This window comes from Nerophis ophidion, linkage group LG27 (genome assembly GCF_033978795.1).
Source record: "Nerophis ophidion isolate RoL-2023_Sa linkage group LG27, RoL_Noph_v1.0, whole genome shotgun sequence".
In the NCBI taxonomy this organism is placed as follows: domain Eukaryota; kingdom Metazoa; phylum Chordata; class Actinopteri; order Syngnathiformes; family Syngnathidae; genus Nerophis; species Nerophis ophidion.
The window spans coordinates 26,473,655-26,496,864 of NC_084637.1; the positions used below are offsets into that span (position 1 = coordinate 26,473,655).

At 39.0% G+C, this 23,210-nt stretch overlaps 1 protein-coding gene across 1 annotated transcript in view; it reads left to right on the forward strand.

Moving 5' to 3' along the window:
- LOC133544086 (transmembrane protein 163a) overlaps positions 1–21,224 on the forward strand; it is a 38,490-nt gene extending 17,266 nt beyond the window's left edge. Inside the window, exons 3-8 of the mRNA XM_061889133.1 lie at positions 2,201–2,244; positions 2,322–2,413; positions 12,038–12,134; positions 15,882–15,993; positions 16,056–16,197; positions 19,717–21,224. Coding sequence (XP_061745117.1) covers positions 2,201–2,244; positions 2,322–2,413; positions 12,038–12,134; positions 15,882–15,993; positions 16,056–16,197; positions 19,717–19,777 — 548 coding nt within the window. The 3' untranslated portion in view covers positions 19,778–21,224. The remainder of the gene's footprint in view (positions 1–2,200; positions 2,245–2,321; positions 2,414–12,037; positions 12,135–15,881; positions 15,994–16,055; positions 16,198–19,716) is intronic.
- Positions 21,225–23,210: the final 1,986 nt, after the last annotated feature.

Here is a 23,210-nt window from a genome sequence, read left to right on the forward strand (position 1 = left end):
ACAAGAGGTGGCAACTTGTCCATGGTGTACACCGCCTTTCGCCCGGATGCAGCTGAGATAGGCTCCAGGATCCCCTGCAATCCTCAAAGGGACAAGCGGTAGAAAATGGATGGACACGACTTTCACCATGGAGACAGTCACTTATTGCACGTTCATGTTATCTTTGTGGCGTTTTGCTATGTTTTGAAATATGCAGCAGACAAATATAATCCGGACCAATTTTAAAGACATTTTAGACGCAGTCCTGCGGTGCATCTACAATGGAACCCATTTTTTGGTGCGTTCATGGAAGATGCTGGCACTAACTGCGAGCGTGCCCTTGGAATGTTCCAGAGGCAAGAAACTGCATATTGCAATAAGTTGTTTTCATAAAGGAGACATTTTAATAATATTCCTCAGGGGTCTTCAACGTTTTTCAGGCCATGGATATCCAAACTGAAGAAGAGATGCAGGGAGCACTCCCTACTCAGATATGTTGTGTAAAATTGTGTTTTAAACCAAACTAAATACCCTAAAGGTACATTGTTATGGTGCAATACTATCCATCCAGCCATACATTTTCTACCGCTCATTCCCTTTTGGGGTCGCGGGAGGCGCTGGCGCCTATCTCAGCTACGATCGGGCGGAAGGCGGGGTACACCGTGGACAAGTCGCCATCTCATCGCACGGCCAACACAGATAGACAGCATGCAATACTAAGATATTATAATATACTATAGGACCGTGTTTATCAAACTTTTTTCACGAAAAAACGTGGCTCTCTAAGTACCACCACAATGAACAACACTAAAATAAAGTACCATAGTAGGTTTAAGTAGTCACTAAAACAAGGCAGGGGTTTTATTTAACAAATCTTTTTTTTATAATTTTGACCACTTTAACATTACACACAGTTTGAGCAGTGATACTGTTCGAATATAGGAAAACAAAAAACTTTAATCAATTGATTCTTTGGCGTACCACAAGATGGATCCTGCTTACTACTAGTAGCGCACATACCACAGTTTGAGAATAACCGCTTTAAGATATTTAAATAATACAGAATAGCTAATAGCTAGCCTGCACACTGGCGTGCTAATAGCTAACCGACAACTAGCATGCTAATCGCGCACTGGCAACTAGCGCGATAATAGCTAGCTGGATACCAGCTGCCGTATTACTAGCTGATAAGTAGCACAGTAATAACTAGCTGGAAAATAATCACCATTTGGCAACTAGCATGTAAATTGATAGCTGGCAACTGGCTGCGATAAGTAGCTGGATACTAGTTTACCATGAATTGATTAACGTGGACCCCGACTTAAAGAAGTTGAAAAACTTACTCGGGTGTTACCATTTAGTGGTCAATTGTACGGAATATGTACTGAACTGTGCAATCTACTAATAAAAATATAAATCAATCAATCAATCAAGGCTGCAAATCGCTGGCTGATAACTAGCACAGTAATAACTAGCTCGAAGCTAGCGCGCTAATTGCTATCTGGCGACTAACATGCAAATTGCCAAATGAAACTAGAGTTGCTAACTGCCAGCCGTCCTAAATGCTAACGTTAATATGATATTAACATTTTTTATTTTTTTAGTTTGAAACTACAAGGTGTATTCAAATACATTTCAGTTTGTGGTAAAATTGTACAGGCAATATAATGAAATATATATTTTTTAAATTCTAATCAGACCAAAATTACATGACCCCTGCGCAGTACCTTCGTCCACAATGTATGAACATTCATAACAAAGCAGCAAAGGCTCAACTCAAATAGCCGTAATTACAAAATGAAAACAGCTTAAATGCGGCTCACAGGAACACACAAACAAAACAGGAAGAACGACTAAATTAAGAGCACTAAACCCGAACTAAGACACCAAACACAGGAAAATGCCAACAAACTCAATACAGGGCATGATCTGATGAGACGGATCAAGACAATTTTATTATTAAACAAATAAACATATATTATCTAATGAACACATAAAAGTACCGAAAACTGGTCTGTTTGAGTACCCAGGTACTAGTTCAAATGTGAAAGGTTATTCCGGTCATGTTTTTTTGAGCATTGTGTTGTCAATCAACAGCAGTGCAGTGTGTTTCTCCTGTGGACTTACAAACTCAACCTTACTCACTGATAAAGTGCAGGGCCGTAATGAGTTGCCTGTCGTCGTCTTTTAATTTAATTCCCTCCCTTCTAATGTCTTCCAGCCGTCTCCGTCATGCGGCACAGTGCCTCTGCTTTTGGATTCGCTGTAAGTCAACTTGTTACAAACATGCAAATACACAAATACAATGCTCAAATGTGATGTGTGTATGTGTGTGCCTACAGTTTGATGCAGTGCTGGATGTCCTGTCCTCTGTCATCGTGTTGTGGCGCTACAGCAACGCTGCAGCCGTACACTCGGCTCATCGGGAATACATGTAAGTAACGTGTTCATGTGGGAGTGTGTGAGACAAGACTAATTACAGCTAAGCAATAACCTTCATCCTATCTACCTGCGTCCTAATGGTGTGTGTCTGGTTAATTCAACCAGTAGGTGAGAAAATGATGTCTCACCAAAATAAAAGCATGCTGAAGAATCACAGTGCTGTGCAACCACTGAAGTGACAATAAAGTAGATTCGAGCTAGACAAGAATAATTTATGACCAACAGACTCATAGATTGGACACTTTTGAGTCATATTTAATGTTAGTGGCTGTAAAATAAAGTGCTTTATGTTAAATAGGGTTGCTCAGCGCGCGCATCATCTGCCATGTCTGTGCAGAGAGCTGAATGACAACGGGTTGCCATGGTAACAGGCTTGCAACGTTTGCACAAGAGGAAAGGCTGTCGGCACCTAAATGTTTTCATTGTCATGTCAGCATGCAGTCCGCAAGTGTCTAGCTGGACATCCCAGAATGAGGCTGGCCATTGCCGTGGTTACCACACCCCGTCAGAACCCCGAGGTCGCCGACTTTGCTATGTTGTCAAATAGAAAGGAGTGCGGTAAAGGGTGTGGACGCGTCCAGGGACACGTAGGACTGCAGGCACAAACCTAAGGCTGCGTAGTCACGGCGCCGTGGGATTGCGTTGGTTGACAAAAGTCGTGTGAGCACAGAGCTGTGTTTTGTGTGTTCTTGGATAAACTGCAGCACTTTGATAAAGAAGGTCTGAAAGACTGTGGAATTCAAGATAGAAGTCTGAGCAACGTACAGATGTGCTGTTTGTAGGGCTTTGAACTCCTCCCTCACCATCTGTTTTTGTGAGCAGGGGTGCCCATTACGTCGATCGCGAGCTACCAGTCGACCGCGGGGGTTGTGTCAGTCGATCTCCAGCCAGGCTTTTAAAAAAAATTGACCTAAAAATTAGTGATCATCAATCTTCACCAAGACGTCACTTAAATTACATTCACGGTACCGGAGGGTCTTGTGAGATGACGCTGGCTGCTGCAAGATCATTATTATGAAAATATGACCGAGAGGAAGGCGAGAAACACCTTTTATTTCAACAGACTCTCGCGCTGTACCTTCCGTCAAAACTCTAAAGGCCGACTGCACATTTCCTATCTTCACAATAAAAGCCCTGCTTCATGCTGCCTGCGCTAACTAAATACAGAGTCTCGGAAAACTGGCGTGCACAAGCGATCCCTCAGAAGGCTGGCGTGCACATCACTTGTGCACGCCAGCTTTCTGAGACTCTTATTTTGTTAGCGCAGGCAGCATGAAGCAGGGCTTTTATTGTGAAGATAGGAAATGTGCAGTCGGCCTTTAGAGTTTTGACGGAAGGGACGGCGCGAAAGTCTGTTGAAATAAAAAGTGTTTCTCGCCTTCCTCTCTGTCATTTTTTCATAATAATGAACTGGCAGCAGCCAGCGTCATCTCACAAGACCCTCGGGTGCCGTGAATGTCAATCAAGCAAGCTACGGAATTTGCTGCTAATGTTTTTCTTGTAAAGTGTATAGAAGCTTGATGAATTAGATGCCAAAAACCAACCACTTTCATGTGGTATTGTACAGAAAGGACAACTTTTTTTCCCCTCCATTTGAAAATGTGGGCGTTATCATCATTACTGTCTGATTCCAATCAATGTAAGTCATCAGAATCAGGTAATACACCAACTTATATTCTTGTCTTTGTGAAAGAAAGACATCTATATGTGTTACACAAGCTTGTATTATCATTAAACACATTTAACTTGTTTACAAAAATGTCTCTTTCATAAATAAACAAATATAAATGATATATATATAAATGAGGTAGATCCCCTCGAGTTGGTCAATTGAAAAGTAGCTCGCCTGCAGAAAAATTGTGGGCACCCCTGCTGTAAAGAGTCCTAAAATATAGTACGGGGTCGCTGGTGCCTATCTCAGCTACAATCAGGTGGAAGGCGGGGTACTCCCTGGACAAGTCGCCACCTCATTGCAGGGCCTATCTCTCTCTCTCTCTCTCTCTCTCTCTCTCTCTCTCTCTCTCTCTCTCTCTCTCTCTCTATATATATATATATCCATCCATTTACTACCGCTTATTCCCTATATATATACACACAAAATAAAATATATAAAAAACTTGTAGTTTAAGTTTAAAGGTGGTGTCACAGTCATCAACAGTCTTAAAATATGAAGTAATAATAATATATAATAATATGTATAAATAAAATAATATTAAATAAAGAAACTCAGTGTGCCTTTCCTTTTCTTGCTTCAATAAAGGTAAACATGATGTTACATGTTCATTCATCCACTGTATTTGTTATTATTTATGTATTTCACATTCTTTTCTGCAGAATTTTTTTTTATTATTTCCTATAAAAAAGTTTATAAAGTACAAAACTGGCGTCCACGTGCGTCTGCACTTATGGCCGCCTTTGCCAACAAGAGTCTCGAAGAAGTTAAAAGTGATGTAAAAATGTTAATTTACATGTATTCTGCATTGTTTTCTGCACGTAAAAATCTTAGTATTCTTTATAAAAAAGTGCTGTGTTCATATTTTTGGATGCCAGGAACGGATTTAGTGATTGGGAATTATTCTTTTAATGGTAAAAAGGTTTTGATGTTCATACTACGAGTACTAGTACTACTGGTACAACTGTACTTGTGTTTATAAAAGAGATCTCCATGAAAAGAGTGTGTTATTTATCATTAAATAGAAGTATCATGTCTGAATTAAACACTAAATCGTTTTTTTCCTGAATCAAGTGGCGAGCTACTTTTTGGAGACCCCTGATCTAGAATTGTTGTGGATGTTGTTCATTGTTCTTGCAGTGGAGAGATGTGATATTTAGAGTCTGTTTGAAGAGAGGCGCTAAAGGTCACAAAAGGTCCTTCTTCGAAATGGCTACAAAGACATATATTTCTAAAAAAAAAATTCAATTACACTTGTTTCTTGAATAGGATAAGAATCAAAAAGTCTGTACATAGCAGTGCTGTATCTTTAAACAATGTAAAATGTAATGATGCTAAAGAGAGTAAATGAAAAAGATCTGATGAGTGTCTAGTGATACTGTATGGGCAATGTCATAGTGTATTAGCAGGCACCAGCAATGGGTAAATGAGTGTATGGCCCACTCACTAGCTGTATTGACAATGCACTCACTGTCTTGATGTTTCATAATGGTAATCTGCTACCAGTAGATTAAAATAGTTACTACATTTGAATGGCAAACAACATTAATAGTCAGAAAATAACATTTGCTTTTGTTATTTAAAAAAAATTGTAGCTGAGATAAGCGCCAGCGCCCCCCGCGACCCCAAAAGGGAATAAGCGGTAGAAAATGGATGGATGGATGGAAACTGCTTTGCTGTAAGCAATATGAAACACGCAACTGTAGTCAATGAGCAACATGAACAGGAAAAGAAAAACATTACCCTTAATTGGCGCTATAAGATACAAATGATCCCAGACTTTGGAAGTTCTTTCTTTTTTTGTTCCATATCGATCAGGGATGCCCGTCGTGTCATTTCGTTTGGCCTGCCAAAGGGTGGCTACCAATTTAACACAATTATCCGAAGCATTTATGCAAGGCTACACTTTTAAAAAAGTCAGTAGATTTTACTCTAAAAAACTAAAATTAACCGTAAAATCATCAGCAGTACCATTTTAAAATTTACAGTAATGCACTGTAAAAACGGGGAAAGTAGATTTCGCGGTTAAAGAAGTAGCAGCTCAGTCACAAGAATGTTGCGGTAAAAAAAGCAGTGGTAAAGTTTTTCAATTTACAGTTAAAACATTGGCATAGATTGTATGGTAAGTACTGACAGCTCAGTCACTGGAATTTTAACATAAAAAAACAATAGTTATACAGTTTTCAGTTTACAGAATTTGGTTTAAAAACACTTTAATTTAATTGTAAAGTACTGACATTTTTTTGTATCATAGAATCTATAGATATACTGGTATATATTTTTTGACTAGCTATTTAATTGTGTTTAAATTAGAGACCCTATAGTAAAGTTGTGACTTTTTGACGCTCTATGGAAAAGGATAATCTTGGTCGGGATGCTTCGCCCACATCCTATAATCAAAACCTAAGCGCTTCAAAATTTAGCATCCTCTATATCAGTGGTTCTCAACCTTTTTTCAGTGATGTACCCCCTGTGAAATTTTTTTTAATTCAAGTACCCCCTAATCAGAGCAAAGCATTTTTGGTTGAAGAAAAAGAGATAACAAAGTAAAATACAGCACTGTGTCATCAGTTTGTGATTTATTAAATTGTGAAACAGTGCAAAATATTGCTCATTTGTAGTGGTCTTTCTTGAACTATTTGGAAAAAAAGATATAAAAATAGCTAAAAACTTGTTGAAAAATAAACAAGTAATTCAATTATAAATAAATATTTCTACACATAGAAGTAATCATCAACTTAAAGAGCCCTCTTTGGGGATTGTAAAAGAGATCCATCTGGATTCATGAACTTAATTCTAAACATTTCTTCACAAAAAAAGAAATCTTTAACATCAATATTTATGGAACATGTCCAGAAAAAAATGTAGCTGTCAACACTGAATTGTTGTATTTCTTTTCACAGTTTATGAACTTACATCCATATTTTGTTGAAGTATTATCCAATAAATATATTTATATTTATATACCTTCAAGTACCCCCAGGGGTACGCGTACCCCCATTTGAGAAACACTGCTCTACATGTCTAATCTGTCTGGGTAAAGTTTGAAAGCGATCAGATAAAATATCCAGGTTGAGCTGGCAACAGAAAAACACCTGGAAATGGCTTAAATCTGCAGAAAATTACCTTTATAAATGTTTTGAGGTTAAAATGTACATAAAAGATTCAGAGTTGCATGCTAACTGATTTAATCACATGACTTATATTTATAAATCGCTGTTTAAAATCCCCACTGATGGTGCTGTTGCAGGGTAAATATCGCTGTTTAGCCCGTGGACTATGTGCACATTTCCACTTTGGCTCTAACGTTCAGGCACTCCTAATTTAAAACACCGATGTCAAACACGAGCCAAAAAATGCACTTCCAAATAAACACGGTTTGCCGCTTTGCAATCAAATGAAACAGCAGAAGTATCGGTCACGCGTTTTCTTTCTTAAAGTGACACTCCTTGTGTTTTAAAGTGACACTTCTTGTGTTTCATAAGGCATTGAGGCTTCAGTATTGTATGACCCATCACTAGCAAGCACCAAAGATGAGCATGTGTAGGATAGGATAGGATAGAATGTACTTGTATCGATCCCATAATGGGGAAAATATGTGGTTGATTCAAAAAGTTAACAAAAAAGTATTAAAACTTGCGCTAAAGTCTCAAAGGTGCACCCCCTCGTTGCACAGTCCCAACCGGGTTCAAACCAAAATGTAAAAACTCATTAAAAAAACAACCCAGATGGAAAATGACTCCACTTTTTGAAATGTGCGAGCTTGGATATGTCAGAGGCATGCTACCGATTAGCATTAGCGATTTTACCTGGCAATATCAACACACTAAAACGCACGTTACAATCAAACTGCTGGTGTGTAATAAGTACAATGCATAAACACTTTGTAGGACTCAACAAAAGACAAGACTGTCCCATTTATGGATGGACACCGAATCCTTTGTTTTTTGGCACCAACCGAAGCACATAAAAATCACAAAAATCCCAACATTGCCATCATCCCACTTTGGTACTTGGCAAATTTCAATGCCAAAAATGTAATTGACTTAAAAAGCGTTTCAACGTAAGTAAAGTAAGGCTCCACTTTTCCACAAATGCGCTACCTTGATGCTAATATACATTGGCTTTGCTATTGACTCGCTACTCATTAGCGATTTTTTACAGCGATTTCAACACCTCCAAATTTGTCAATGAAAACGACAACTAAGATGCACATTACAGTTGGCGTGTAATAAGTACAATACTTACAGTATTAACACTTTTTCAAGCTCAACATAGGACCGATCAGCAAAGAATGCCAGGCTCGCCCCTGACAGTTTGCTTGTGTTTTAGTTTTTTTCCTCTGTGTGTGTAGTATTTCCTGTCAGCGCTCTTATTTTGTCTGTTTCCTGTCTTTCTCCCTGAGCGCTGTTTCCCCTCAAGTGCGGCTGATTGGCACCTGGCCACACCTGGTGTCAATCAGCCCGCTCCTATTTTTACCTGCTTTGCTCCTCCAGTCAGTGCTGGATTATTGTCGATGTCACTTCCATATTGACGCTCCTGTCGCGTCGTTTCGTGTTCGTGTCATTGCAGCGTAGCGGTAAGCTATATTTCGGTATCTGTTTGTAGCCTACTGTCTTTTGTTCCCTGCGTCTTTTTTGTTTTCATTCTACAAGTAACGACTTCTGTTTTCCTGCTTGCTACCCGCTAGTTTCCACGCTAGGCTCTTTTGTTTTTTCTAGCTTCCATCCTAAGCTCCTTTTGTTTTCTAGCTCCCATGCTAGCTCTTCTAGTTTTGTTTTCTGCCTCGTGCACGCTTTTTGTTGTACCCCTTTTGTTGTTGTTCTAGTATTTTAATTAAAACATGTTTACCTGCAAAATGCCTGCCTCCTCCTCTGCATCTTGGGGTCCGTCAACAACTAACTTTGACAAAGACTGGCCCAACACATCATAAACTATAGACTACTTGCAACTGTAAATATGATTCAGAAATGTGATAGTAACACCAAATAAATCTGGACCACAGTTATCATAATCAGGTCATTCTTATATGTTGCAATAGAAATAAGAGTTTATTATCAAAAACAATATTTATGAACAAACACGAATGTATCAAAAATTGGTACTGGTGAGTACCGGCATCGATTGGTACCGTATCGGTTCAAATGTGAACAGTACCCATCCATAGTCACATTCACTTTTAAAGCAACATATAATAGCCTCTACACTACTGCCATCTAACGCCATGGAATTGCAACTGCACGTAAAGTCTACTACACTGTATAATACTCGCAAATGAGAGTCAGCTGTGTAAGAAAACAAGATATAACATCTGAAAAGCACAGTTATTATCATCAGCTCACATTTAAATGTTCAATAAAAAAATGATGATTTTATTATTGAAAATATAGACCATTAATTAATACATGAACTAAAATGTACCGTATTTTTCTGATTATAAGTCGCACGGGAGTATACGTCGCACCGGCCAAAAATGCATTATAAAGAACGAAAAAATTATATATAAGTCGCACTGGAGTATAAGTTGCATTTTTGGGGGAAATTTATATGATAAAATCCAACACCAAGAATAGACATTTGAAAGGCAATTTAAAATAAATAAAGAATAGTAAACAACAGGCTGAATAAGTGTACGTTATATGACGCATAAATAACCAACAGAGAACGTGCCTGGTATGGTAACGTAACATATTATGGTAAGAGTCATTCAAATAACTATAACATATACAAACTCCGTTTCCATATGAGTTGGGGAATTGTGTTAGATGTAAATATAAACGGAATACAATGATTTGCAAATCCTTTTCAACCCATATTCAATTGAATGCACTACAAATACAAGATATTTGAAGTTCAAACTGATAAACTTTATTTTTTTTTGCAATTAATTAACTTAGAATTTCATGGCTGCAACACGTGCCAAAGTAGTTGGAAAAGGGCATGTTCACCACTGTGTTACATCACTTTTTATTTTAAAAACACTCAATAAACATTTGGGAACTGAGGAAACTAATTGTTGAAGCTTTGGAAGTGGAATTCTTTCCCATTCTTATTTTATGTAGGGCTTCAGTCGTTCAACAGTCCGGGGTCTCCGCTGTTGAATTTTACGCTTCTTAATGGGCCTCACATTTTCGATGGGAGACAGGTCTGAACTGCAGGCGGGCCAGGAAAGTTCCCACACTCTTTTACCACGAAGCCACGCTGTTGTAACACGTGGCTTGGCATTGTTTTGCTGAAATAAATAGGGGCGTCCATGATAACGTTGCTTGGATGACAACATATTTTTCTCCAAAACCTGTATGGACCATTCAGCATTAATGGTGCCTTCACAGATGTGTAAGTTACCCATGCCTTGGGCACTAATACACCCCCATACCATCACAGATGCTGGCTTTCGAACTTTGCGCCTATAGCAATCCGGATGGTTATTTTCCTCTTTGTTCCGGAGGACAACACGTCCACAGTTTCCAAATATAATTTGAAATATGGACTCATCAGACCACAGAACACTTTTCCACTTTGCATCAGTCCACCATAGATGAGCTCGGGCCCAGCGAAGCCGGCGGTGTTTCTGGGTGTTATTGATAAATGGGTTTTGCTTTGCATAGTAGAGTTTTAACTTGCACTTACAGATGTAGCGACCAACTGTAGTTACTGACAGTGGTTTTATGAAGTGATCCTGAGCACATGTGGTGATATCCTTTACACAATGATGTCGGTTTTTGATGCAGTACCGCCTGAGGGATCAAAGGTCCGTAATATCATCGCTTACGTGCAGTGATTTCTCCAGATTCTCTTAACTTTTTGATGATTTTACGGACTGTAGATGGTAAAATCCCTAAATTCTTTGCAATAGCTCGTTGAGAAATGTTGTTCTAAAGCTGTTCGACAATTTGCTTACAAAGTGGTGACCCTCGCCCCATTTTTGTTTGTAAATTACTTAGCATTTCACGGAAGCTGTTTTTATACCCAATCATGGCATCCAACAGTTCCCAAATAGCCTGCACACCTGTGGGATGTTCCAAATTAGTGTTTGACGAGCATTCCTCAACTTTATCAGTATTTATTGCCACCTTTCCCAGCTTCTTTGTCACGTGTTGCTGGCATCAAATTCTCAGTTAATGATTATTTGCAAACAAAAAAAATGTTTATCAGTTTGAACATCAAATATGTTGTCTTTGTAGCATATTCAACTGAATATGTGTTGAAAATTATTTGCAAATCATTGTATTCCGTTTATATTTACATCTAACACAATTTCCGAACTCAAATGTAAACGGGGTTTGTAGAACATGCTATACGTTACCAAACAATCCGTCACTCCTAATCGATAAATCGATGAAATCTTCTTCCTCGATGTCGCTTCTAAACAACTCTGCCAACTCCAAAGGTATGCGCCGCTTCCTCTTGTTGTTTTCTGCTGCATATTTCACTACGTCCAGCTTGTAATCTGCAGGACATGATTTCCTTTTCGGTCCAATTTTTGTTCAGCCCTTCTCAGTTTTTATAAGTTACCGCCAATGATGAAATGATCCACTGTAATAACTATGGCAGTAGCATATAGCAGTTAGCATTCCATGACCCACAATGCACTTCTGCCATGACCTTCTCCCGCCGAATTCTTATTGGTTGACGTGTGTGTGACGATTGCTGACATTCTCTTCGTCTCTTCCGATAATGAGATAAATAATATTATTTAATATTTTACGGTAATGTGTTAATAATTTCACACATAAGTCGCTCCGGAGTATATGTCGTACCCCCGGCCAAACTATGAAAAAAAGTGCGACTTATAGTCCGAAAAGTACGGTAAGTAATGTCAAAGAGAAATGTCAAAGATACTATTCTGTTGCTTTGGATGCTTGCTGCCCACTAGAGTTTAGTATTGTTATGCTCTGGAGAACACGTATTACAATTAATAATGTCCGTCCTTTCCCTCCACAGAGCCTGCATTATCCTGGGCGTGATTTTCATCCTATCATCCTTGTGCATTTTGGGTAAGGCCATCCACGACCTGGCCACCAAGCTACTGCCTGAAGTGGTAAGAGCGGACATTGCATCACGAGCAGCCACCACTTTAGATCTTTTCCGCATGTGACGGGGTCAGAATTTAATCCTGAACTGGTGATGGAGGAGGGCTTTAGAGTGGAGAGCCCACCATACGCTGCAGATTATGTTATCTTTTGAAGTTGGCAAACACAAACTGTTGGGTTTCTTTCTATTTTTAACTCCGTATTTTACGAGCTGGGTGAATTGGAGCAGTAGGTTGCAGCGGTGGACACTCGCTTCTGGAGACCAGCATGGAAAGCGGACACAGGAAATAACTAATGAGCAAATAATTGTGTCACTTTAAGTGCTGGCCTTGTTGGCGGCAGGTGAAGAATGTCACAAAGCACAAGGTGTCAAGACTCTCAAGCATTCACACGTCCTTAAATAACTTTTCCACCCGGTTGCCAGGTAATGTTCGTCTCTGCGGCGGAAGCGAGAGAGTAGCGTCGACGAGGCATTTATCGCTTTACATTCGCAAGGCACAGAATCGTACTTTTTCGGTTGAATGAGTGTGCAAAAAGATTAGCTCCTCGCATTTATTTATTAAATGACACCTCGGGTTTTGATTGGAACCTGTTCCAAATGTTCTCACAAACACCAACTCACAAAAAAACTCAGCATTGTTTCCCATTGAAAATCATGTCAAATGTTCCCGACAACCAAAAAATCAACACAAAACACATTTTACTGTTATGGTTTGAACAGGGGGAGATGACGACAGACTGACACCAGGTGGGCTTAAGGTCCAAATATTTATTTTATATATATGTATTCATATAGACCATATATATATATATATAATCAATAATATAATTAGGGAAATGGAGTGTGAACGAGATCGAAGAGTGTGTATGTTGTAAGGCTCTGTGCAGGACTTAACTGGAGGGATTTTACCGGAAGTGTTGGAAGTGCGTGTTGAGAGAAGCGGTGCAGTCCGACAAGGGCAAGACAGGCAGGGTAGTCCATGGGCGGAAGCGGGGTCGAGAGGCAGGAGCGAGTCGTCGTTATCCGGGGCGAGCGAGGAGTCAAAAACCAGAAAGCAGGGGGAAGACAGGGAAGATCCGTAAGCACACGACACTCGACGATGGACACAGGGAAGGTACGGAAGGCTATACTCCGGTGCCGGCATGCCAAGTTGTGCAGGCTTATGAAGGCAGGTCCTTCATTAAGGGCAGGTGTGGTGATTGTCGGTGAATGATTACAGCTGGCGGCCGCTGCAGGGCACGCGGCGCATCCCTGGGCGTGTCCTGAGGTGCGCTCACTGGAGCGCACAGACGGAAAAGCGCCGTTGGCAAGGGTCCGAGCCATAACATTTACAGAGAATAATTATAGTTTTACACAATGTTAAATATATATGAAAGAACATTTAGCAATGCGTATTTTCCCGACTACAGAGCGTGCCGGTGTATAGGCCTCATCCACGAAATTAAAAAAAAACAAACATATTTTTCCATGTATTAGCCGCAAATATATACGTTGTGAAATAAGCTATTTACTTGCACAGATTTTGTAAATATTTATTTACATACTATAATTGTTTCCAAACAGTGTCTGTAACACGGCAGTAAAACGGGTAGTTAAACAAAACAGAAGTCGTCATGGACCCACTAGCTGCAAAAGCTAGCGCTCTAATCAGCTAAACAGACTCAATGACGCCACAGTGACGTTTTGGTGAATTTACAGAGAAATTTGTGAAACGAAAACAATACAAAAAGAATGCAATTTTAAGTTAATAATACCAACACAGGGACTCGTAAAAGTCTTAACATATTAGCTCATGCTAACGACGCAAGCTCCATTATATTACGATCAAACATCACATAAGGGACGGTTTAATAAGTATGAAATGTTTTAGTTATATTGTAAAACTTTCAAACGTAGCTTGGAGTGATGAATGAAGAATACATACGAGTAGTAACGCTATGGACGACTAGAAGACTGAACGGCACTCGTACTTCCAGATCAAAGCTTCAAACAGCAGGAAACATTTGTAGGCATCACCCAGCAGCACCTGCAGTGACCGAACTGGTCCAAGAGATGGCGCCATGGCACAAACAATGACACACTATTTAAATGTCTTTGCATGTGTTTTATGAAAACTATTTGCGTCAGGGTCATCAGTGAAGAAAAATCCACAAATTAGCTGCACTGTTTTATTAGCCGCAGGATTCAAAGTGTAGGAAAAAAGAAACAGCTTATGGTATTTACGGAATTTACGGTATACAAAAAGTAGGGCATATGGAAAGTGAACCACTATTGTGTATTTAATGTAAAAAAAAACAACAACATTAAGCTAAACAAAAGTTTATGCTTTTCAACTCTGCAGAAGGATTTTTATTGTGTCAAAAGTAAATGTCAAGTATAATTCACATTCTACGCTGCCTTTCCTTGTCACAAAATCTGTCTTTCCGACTCCCGGGGGCTCAAATGCCAAACCAAGCTTCAAGGTTTGAATTTTGATGAGCAAAACGTCTCCATGTCGAGCCTCCATGTTCACACTGAGAATGACTTACAATCAAACATTGGACCTTGAACACAACACTTTTCTTATATTAAATGTATGCAAATAGATTTGTAACTATTTTAGAATGTTTTCTACACTTTTTTTGTTCTCAATGAGGCATTTTCAAGCATAAAAATGGCTCAATGAACAGCTCTAAGTCTCAAGCAGGATTACTATATTGGATTAAAAAAGTGTAAATGTGACTAAGGGAAGGTAATTCATGTCTACAGGGAGATCATAATGTAAAAAAACATATTTTAAGGTCGTTTATGCTCACATTTGATTTTTAATAATATTTCCTACTTTGTGGAAATTAATTTATCATGGTCATGTCCGGAACCAATTAACAGCGATAAACAAGGGGCAACTGTATAGCCTTAAAACGTATTTCAGGCAAAATTCTTTGAAATAAAGCTTTCTTTAACCTTTAATATTTTTTTTAAATGCACATCATCAACATTTAATTTGTACTGTCTACATGTACACTCATAAAAGTGTAAAAAAAACTATTAAAATATAAGTAACAAAAAAAAACCCTGTGTTGCCTAAATCCAGATGATACATAAAAATAAGAGCAAAGTTGCCTACAATTAAGGCAAAGTATGATTATGGATTACAGCAGTCATTGATATTATTAAATGATAAAGAATTAACCACATTCTGTATCTTTAATATAAACATGTTGCAAATTGTGTAGCCTTTTATATTTATTACAAAAAGGTTATTTATTTCGTCACTAATATATTTCTTAAATTGTATTTATTTTTGAAAATGTGGATTATTTATTCGTTGTTAGTTTTTAAATGTATTTGTATATTTATTAAATTATGTTTATTCATTATTATTTCATTCATTTATTTTTTACTAATTGTTTTTTTTTCTTCTTGTACCTTTGTATATATTTAATAATTGAACGCTTACACATTTTAAAAAGGTATTAATTGGAGAAATGTTTGATATTTGGACAAACAATTTCTCACAATGGGTTTATGTTTGTTATGCGAGTCAAACAAATAAGCTAGCGTTAGCATATATTCACAGTGAAAAAAGTCTGGATAAATTGTCCGTTCTATTCTTATCAGTGACGAAGCAGGAAGGGGCTAGGAATACAAAAATGGTAAAATGATATATGAAGCGTTAATTGACATTTTACATGTGCTTCCTCACGCAAATACATTTATATTTCAAATGTTTCCATTAATATCCCTCAAGACGCTTCTCTTTGTCGTTTGAAAGGACGACTTCCTGTTCAGCGTGTCCATCGTCAGCGGCGTGGTGTGCAGCATCCTGTGCGTGATCAAGTTCATGCTGGGCAAGGTGCTCACGAGTCGGGCCCTCATCACGGACGGTACGCCGTAGACTCGAATATGACCGCAGCGATGTGCATCAGCTGTGCGTTTGTCTTCGAAGGCTTCAACTCGCTGGTGGGTGCCGTGATGGGCTTCTCCATCCTGGTCAGCGCCGAGGTGTTCAAGCATGAGCCCAACGTGTGGTACCTGGACGGGACCGTAGGAGTCCTCATTGGCCTCATCATCCTCGCCTATGGAGTCAAGTGAGTGCTGGACGATACGGACATTTTTGGCACCGCTTTGATACCAAGTAGATCTAAGGCCTATATTGAGGTGCCGATCCCTTTTGACATCATTGAATGACTTTAATTTTACTGTTATTTTGTTGATCAGTTGATACTGGAATTTGTCATGTCACAGTCACGCAAAATCAACCTGTCTCTGTGAAATATGCGCGGGGTTTGCGTAACTTTAGCCAAACTTCCCTGCACATTTCAGCAAATCAAATGTGTCTCAAACGCCAAGTGTAAGAATACATCAACTCTTTATTGTCGTCCGCCCGCCTAGCTCAGACCTACTTCCTGTTCTTGACTACAGCGCTAAGCCTTCTGGGTACTGTAGTATACAGACATTTACATCGTAGTTTACATGAATTTATAAATGTATACAAACTAGAAATATCCAATAATGGCTTTTTTGCCGATATCCGATATTCCGATATTATCCAACTCTTAATTACCGATCCCGATATCAACCGATACCGATATATACGGTCGTGGAATTAACACATTATTATGCCTAATTTTGTTGTGATGCCCCGCTGGATGCATTAAACAATGTAACAAGGTTTTCCAAAATAAATCAACTCAAGTTATGGGAAAAAATGCCAACATGTCACTGCCATATTTATTATTGAAATCACAAAGTGCATTATTTTTTTTTAACATGCCTCAAAACAGCAGCTTGGAATTTGGGACATGCTCTCCCTGAGAGAGCATGAGGAGTTTGAGGTGGGCGGGGTTTTTATTTTTATTTTTTGCAGGGGGTGTATATTGTAGCGTCCCGGGAGACTTAGTGCCGCAAGGGTTTCTGGGTATTTGTTCTGTTGTTTTTACGTTGTTTTACGGTGCGGATGCTCTCCCGAAATGTGTTTGTCATTCTTGTTTGGTATGGGTTCACCGTGTGGCACATATTTGTAACAGTGTTAAAGTTGTTTATATGGCCACCCTCAGTGTGACCTGTATGGCTGTTGACCAAGTATGCTTGGCATTCACTTGTGTGTGTGAAAATCCGTAGGTATGTGACTGGGCCGGCATGCAAAGGCAGTGTCCTTAAGGTTTATTGGTGGTCTGTACTTCTCCCTATGTCCGTGCACCACTCCGTACAGCGGCGTTTAAAAAGTCATAAATTTTACTTTTTTAAAACCGATACCGATAATTTCCGATATTACATTTTAAAGCATTTATCGGCCGATAATACCGGCAGTCAGTTGTTATCGGACATCTCTAATACAAACTTTATTTACCTAGGGTAAGACAATTAAAGACGCCTACTGAAATGAGATTTTCTTATTTAAACGGGGATAGCTGGTCCATTCTATGTGTCATACTTGATCATTTTGCGGTATTGCCATATTTTTGCCTTTAAGAGCACATGTTTAACTAAAGAGGCAGCATGTAAATGTTAGAGATGTTGGCATGAGATGATAATCTCTCATTGTCTCTCATTTACCAGCAAAAACTAGTGCTATTCGTGCTCTCAACAGTTCACTAATGCTCTTAATGTGCGGGGGTAAATGCAGTTGCGGGCCCTGCGTTTCCCACCGAGGCCTTCAGTGATGTCCGACTTCAATAATTACCTCTCAAAATACCATCATTTATGTCCCCACATGACCATTGCTGGAGATAGATTATACAGGAACACATTTACGCACTACTGGGCATTGAAACGCCTCATCAGTCTACACCAAAGTTTTTTTTCTGGCGCATTTAAAAATCAATAAATCCGCATCTAAAATTAAAACATATCTTATGTGGTACTGTCGAAATTAAAATCGCAAACAACATATTAAACGGGAAAAAATTAAGAAATAAAATATTTGAACTCACAATTTGTAACACCCATTTGACGCTATATAAGCCGGTGGTACCGCTCGTAGTCGGTTAATTCGAGTGGAAGTGGCGGGCATTTCCCCATTTCATTTGAGCTAGCTTCCGGGGTTGGCCGACATGGTCTCCCAAGATGTAGTTTCCCTTTAAATTACTTTCTGGAAAATGGCCGTGCAAATATACATCTGCCACATAATCAACGCTTTGTTCTCCTTTGTGGGTTCAAAAAGTGAGTATCGGTGATTTTCTCCTATCTTGGTATGGCTACGGCGCAACACTTCCTGCTTCAGTAAATTGGAACTTGTGATTGGATACTCACTTTGGAATGACAAGTGAGTATCCAATCACAGTCTCGTTAACATCAGGCTACCTAGATAGGCTACTGTCAACAACTTTTGATCTGATTGGCTATCGCAACCGTGGTCGGGGGTGTCAGCGGCGGCGGCGATGACCAAGAAGAACGCGGAGTTGGAATATAATTACATTGGCGGAGTTACAATACATAGTAGGCTACTGCCACTTACTGCACCGGAGTTGCAACTACAAGCTCCATTCACAGACAGAGTCCCATTGCTTTTATGAGCGGTCGATCGAGTCAAAAGCCGAAAAAAATTAATAAAATAAAAAAAATAAATATATATTTTTAAATCTATTTGTGGCAGCCGTAATTCTTTCATGGCGGGCCGACACCAATAAATAAATGTGTGGGAAACCCTGATATATATACATACACACACATACATATATATATATATATATATATATATATATGGTATATATATAAAACAAGAGGGTAATGACTTAACAATTCAACAGTCTGTTTTTTTATCCAAACTACATTACAACAAGCCCAAATGTCAACACACACACACACACACACACACACACACACACACACACACACACACACACACACACACACACTTCCTCGGTGCGCTCCAAAACCCATCTATCCATTTTCTACCGCTTGTCTCTTTTGGGGTCGCGGGGGGTGCTGGAACCTGTCTCAGCTATAAGCGGGCGGAAGGCGTTTACCCCCTGGACAAGTCGCCATCTCAACACAGGGCCAACACAGATAGACAGACAACATTCACACTCACAAAACCATAAGCCAAAAAAAAGGAAAATAATTTTACCTTGTGTTGGGAATATTGGTGGCATTGTTGAACACTTGGAGAGTTTCGGGGTAACAAACAATCAGTGACTTCACGTAATCTCGCTAGCGTTGGCGCAAACTTGACGTGTGAGGCGATCCTTCATCGGCTTGTGTCCCGGTAGTGCCTTCTCCTTCGCCCTCATAAAAGTCTGCTGTGGCGTCTCATCACAATTAAAAACTTGCTGCGCAACAAAACACTCTTCGCTGATAAAATCCTCCAACTGAGGGGGCCTCAAGCCAAAGGCTAACTGGCTAAAGGGCTAGCTCAGAAACGATACAGCAAGACTTTGGGAGTTTGGACACTTTTGAAGTGTTTCTGCTTGTAAGACAGACTGACACTGATCTTTTTGCTAGCCTCTAAGCGCTGCACAGGAAATGATGTCATCCAAAGGAAATCCCCCCGGCGCAAAATTGCTGGTAGCCAACTGATAAGGACGCAAAGCAGGGCATGTGTGAACGCACCGTGACCACTAGGTGTCGCCAACCCTCCACTCCTTTCCTTTATTTCCTGTTCCCAGGCTGCTGGCGGACATGATCCCCCGAGTGAGACAAACCAGGAACTACGAGCGCTTCGAGTAACGCTCAGCGGCCCCGAGAAGACGCTGGCGAGGTGGGTTCTTCCTGTGAGACTGCACACAACTTCCTGTCACGCATGGAGGACGTCCACTCCAGCAGGCTGATCCATCCACATTTTATTAAGACCGGGAGACTGAAACCTGTAAGTAAAAGTTGCTGAGTGGACTTGCAACGTTCTTCACATCATTCTTAGTCAACATTCCAGGAGGCCCGCGTGGATCCTGGTCAGTACTGTAGTGTTTCACTGTACTCTGGTGCAAGCATCAGTAGTTTAGGGCAGGGGCGTCCAAAGTGCTGCCCGGGGGCCATTTGCTGCCCGCAACTAATTGTTTACCGGCCCGCCACACATTCTGGAAATGCTATTGCAAAAATAAAAAAAGAACACTTAAAAAAAAGGGAAATGAGGTTAAATCTAATGAGAAAAAGTGGCAATGTTGACACAAAGCTGCCACGCAGGCTGTTTTTTTTCTTTTTTTGCCATTGCTCCAAAAATAAATAAATAAATAAAATAAATCTATGTTATAATTAATTATTTTCAAGGCTCCAATTACTTCAAGTATTTCACTTTAAAATGTTTTGCGTTGTAAATATTGCATATATTGTGCGGTTGCCATATTAAAACATTGTTTTATTTGACAAAAGAGAATAAAACAAACAAAATAATAGTTCAAACATAAAATCGATAGATTTTGATCCTGTAACTTATGTGTTGAAAGTAAAAGAAAAACATAATAAAAATGTATGACTTTATGAGTGGGGCACCCTTTGAATCCCAAATATATTTATTGGTATTTTATTGATCTTTTCACTGTTATTACTCAAAAAATATAAAGTCATTACAAACAATGGTGTCCTGCATTATTGATCTTTTAGGGCTTTAATTACTAAATACTGCATATTTCAGTTTTACTATAAAAAAAAAGTAGTTTTTGACAGAAAAGCCATAGAATCTTCTGTTGTATTACTTTATATCAATTTGAAGTTGATATACAGATTTATTGTAAGCGTTAAATAAAAAATAATAATAATAATAATTTGACTTATTTTTAACATTTTAACTGAGACCCTTTATGGTCCCCGGGACCCTTAAAGGTAAAATAAAAAAATACATACATTTTGTTTTGTTCTGGTTTGAAAATGACAAAATATCAAAATGGCCCCCACACGTTTGAATTTTTCCATGTGCGGCCCACAGTGGAAAAAGTTTGGACACCCCTGCTTTAGGGTCATTAAGGCACGCGCTCCGCCTGCTGGCCACTAGAGGAAGTGCAAGGTGAATGTTTGTGTTGTCTTTGAAGTCATCATAACTACGTCGTTACAACTTTGTCTCCTTCCGCCAAGCGCACTTCCTGCTTGACCCCAGATGCTTTGTGTTGCCGCGGACATAACTCGTGTCCAACGCCGGAAAAAAAGGGTGTATTTCAAAATAAAATAGTATCCCTCTTATTCATTAACGCTTTTATTATTGAGGATTCTACTTGGCACTGACAACTAAATGACCAAAAAAAAAGATCATTTTTGTACAAATGATAAAGTGCATGATGGGTAATTTCTGGGAGATACGCAACATCACAGCGCACATACGCTAATTGCTATCAGCTGCTGCTTCCTCAAATGAAAGGACATCAAATAATACATCTTTAAATCATTCATTAAATGTGTTAATTATAATTGGAATTAAATACATGCATGTGTTATGAAATGTGTCGTTAATTCCTTTAATGAAACATTACTTTATGCATTTGATTATCCATCCATTTTCTACCGCTTGTCCTGTTCGGGGTCGCTGGAGCTTATCTCAGCTGCATTCGGGCAGAAGGTGGTGTACACCCTGGACAAGTCGCCAGCTCATCGCAGGGCCAACACAGATAGACAACATTCACACACTAGAGACCACTTAGTGTTGCCAATCAACCTATCCCCAGGTGCATGTCTTTGGAGGTGGGAGGGGCCTATCCCCAGGTGCATGTCTTTGTAGGTGGGAGGGGCCTATCCCCAGGTGCATGTCTTTGGAGGTGGGAGGGAACCGGAGTACCCGGAAGGAACCCAGGCATTCACGGGTAGAACATGCACACTCCACACAGCAAGATCCCGAGCCCGGGATTGAACCCGGGACCTTTTTTATTGTGAGGCACATGCACTAATCCCTCCACCACCGTACTGCCCTATGCATTTGAGTAATGATTGCTTTGGTGTGAAGTCTGTGACTTTAATAAAATGCATTTGATTAATTATTATTAAAGTTGCAGACTTCAGACCAAAAAAATCACTGGGCTGGAGTCCTGTTGGCCCCGCCCACTGACACGCCTTCATGAAATGGTTAATTGGAGCGTGAAACCATTAAATGATTAAACAAATATTTAAATACATTCTGAAATAATCTAAACATTAAATACAAATTTAATCATGAAAGGATTAAATCCCAAAATATTTATATAAATTAAGAAATCATGAAATAATTAAAACGTTCAGTCATGAAATAATAAAATCACAAAATATTTAAATAAATCAAGTCACCAAATAATAAAATCCTGAAATCTAAAAAAAAAAAAGACCTAATTGAAATAATTCAATTACAAAGTATTTAAATAAATCATGAAATAATTATATGGTGAAATAATTCAATCTTGAAATATTAAAAAAAATAAATCAATAAAGCATGCAATAATTGATTAGTTACAACTTTAAATATTTAAATCATGATTTAAATAATTTATGACCCTGCGATGAAGTGGCGACTTGTCCAGGGTGCACCCTGCCTTCCGTCCGAATGCAGCTGAGATAGGCTCCAGCGACCCCAAAAGGGACAATCTGTGGAAAACGGATGGATAACATGATTAACTAGTCAAAATATTAAATAGTGAACTATAACATAATATACTGTAAACATTTAAATATATTAACAATTATATATATATAATAATATACTGTAAACATTTAAATATATTAACAATTATATGTATATATATCGTCATTAATCAAATGAATAATTGCCTATAAAATTACTGTTGCTTTGAATAAACAAAATACACGTCCATGTATTTAATAGCAATTAAAGTTAATTAATGACACATTTAAGTAATCATTTAGAGTTTTATTCAATGGTTTCCCATTTAAACCTCCATGTGAAGTCGAATTAAAGAAGTGATGTTTGCGCTCCCAACAGGCGAGAAATGTTTAAGCCACTGTGGGAAATATACACGGACAAACAAGATGGACGTGCAAAGACATGAAAGGTAAATAAGGCAACTCAATGAATGATAAGGTTTGTTGTTTGCTCCCACTCTGAACAAGCACAGAACATCAGGGACCAAGAAGTGTTCAGGCTAGTCCAACACTTACTAGCAGCCAGCACTAACTAGATGATGACTAGTCGGACAACTAAGCAGGAAACAGAAGTGAGGAATTTCATCCTTTCATTGATCCGCCACACCAA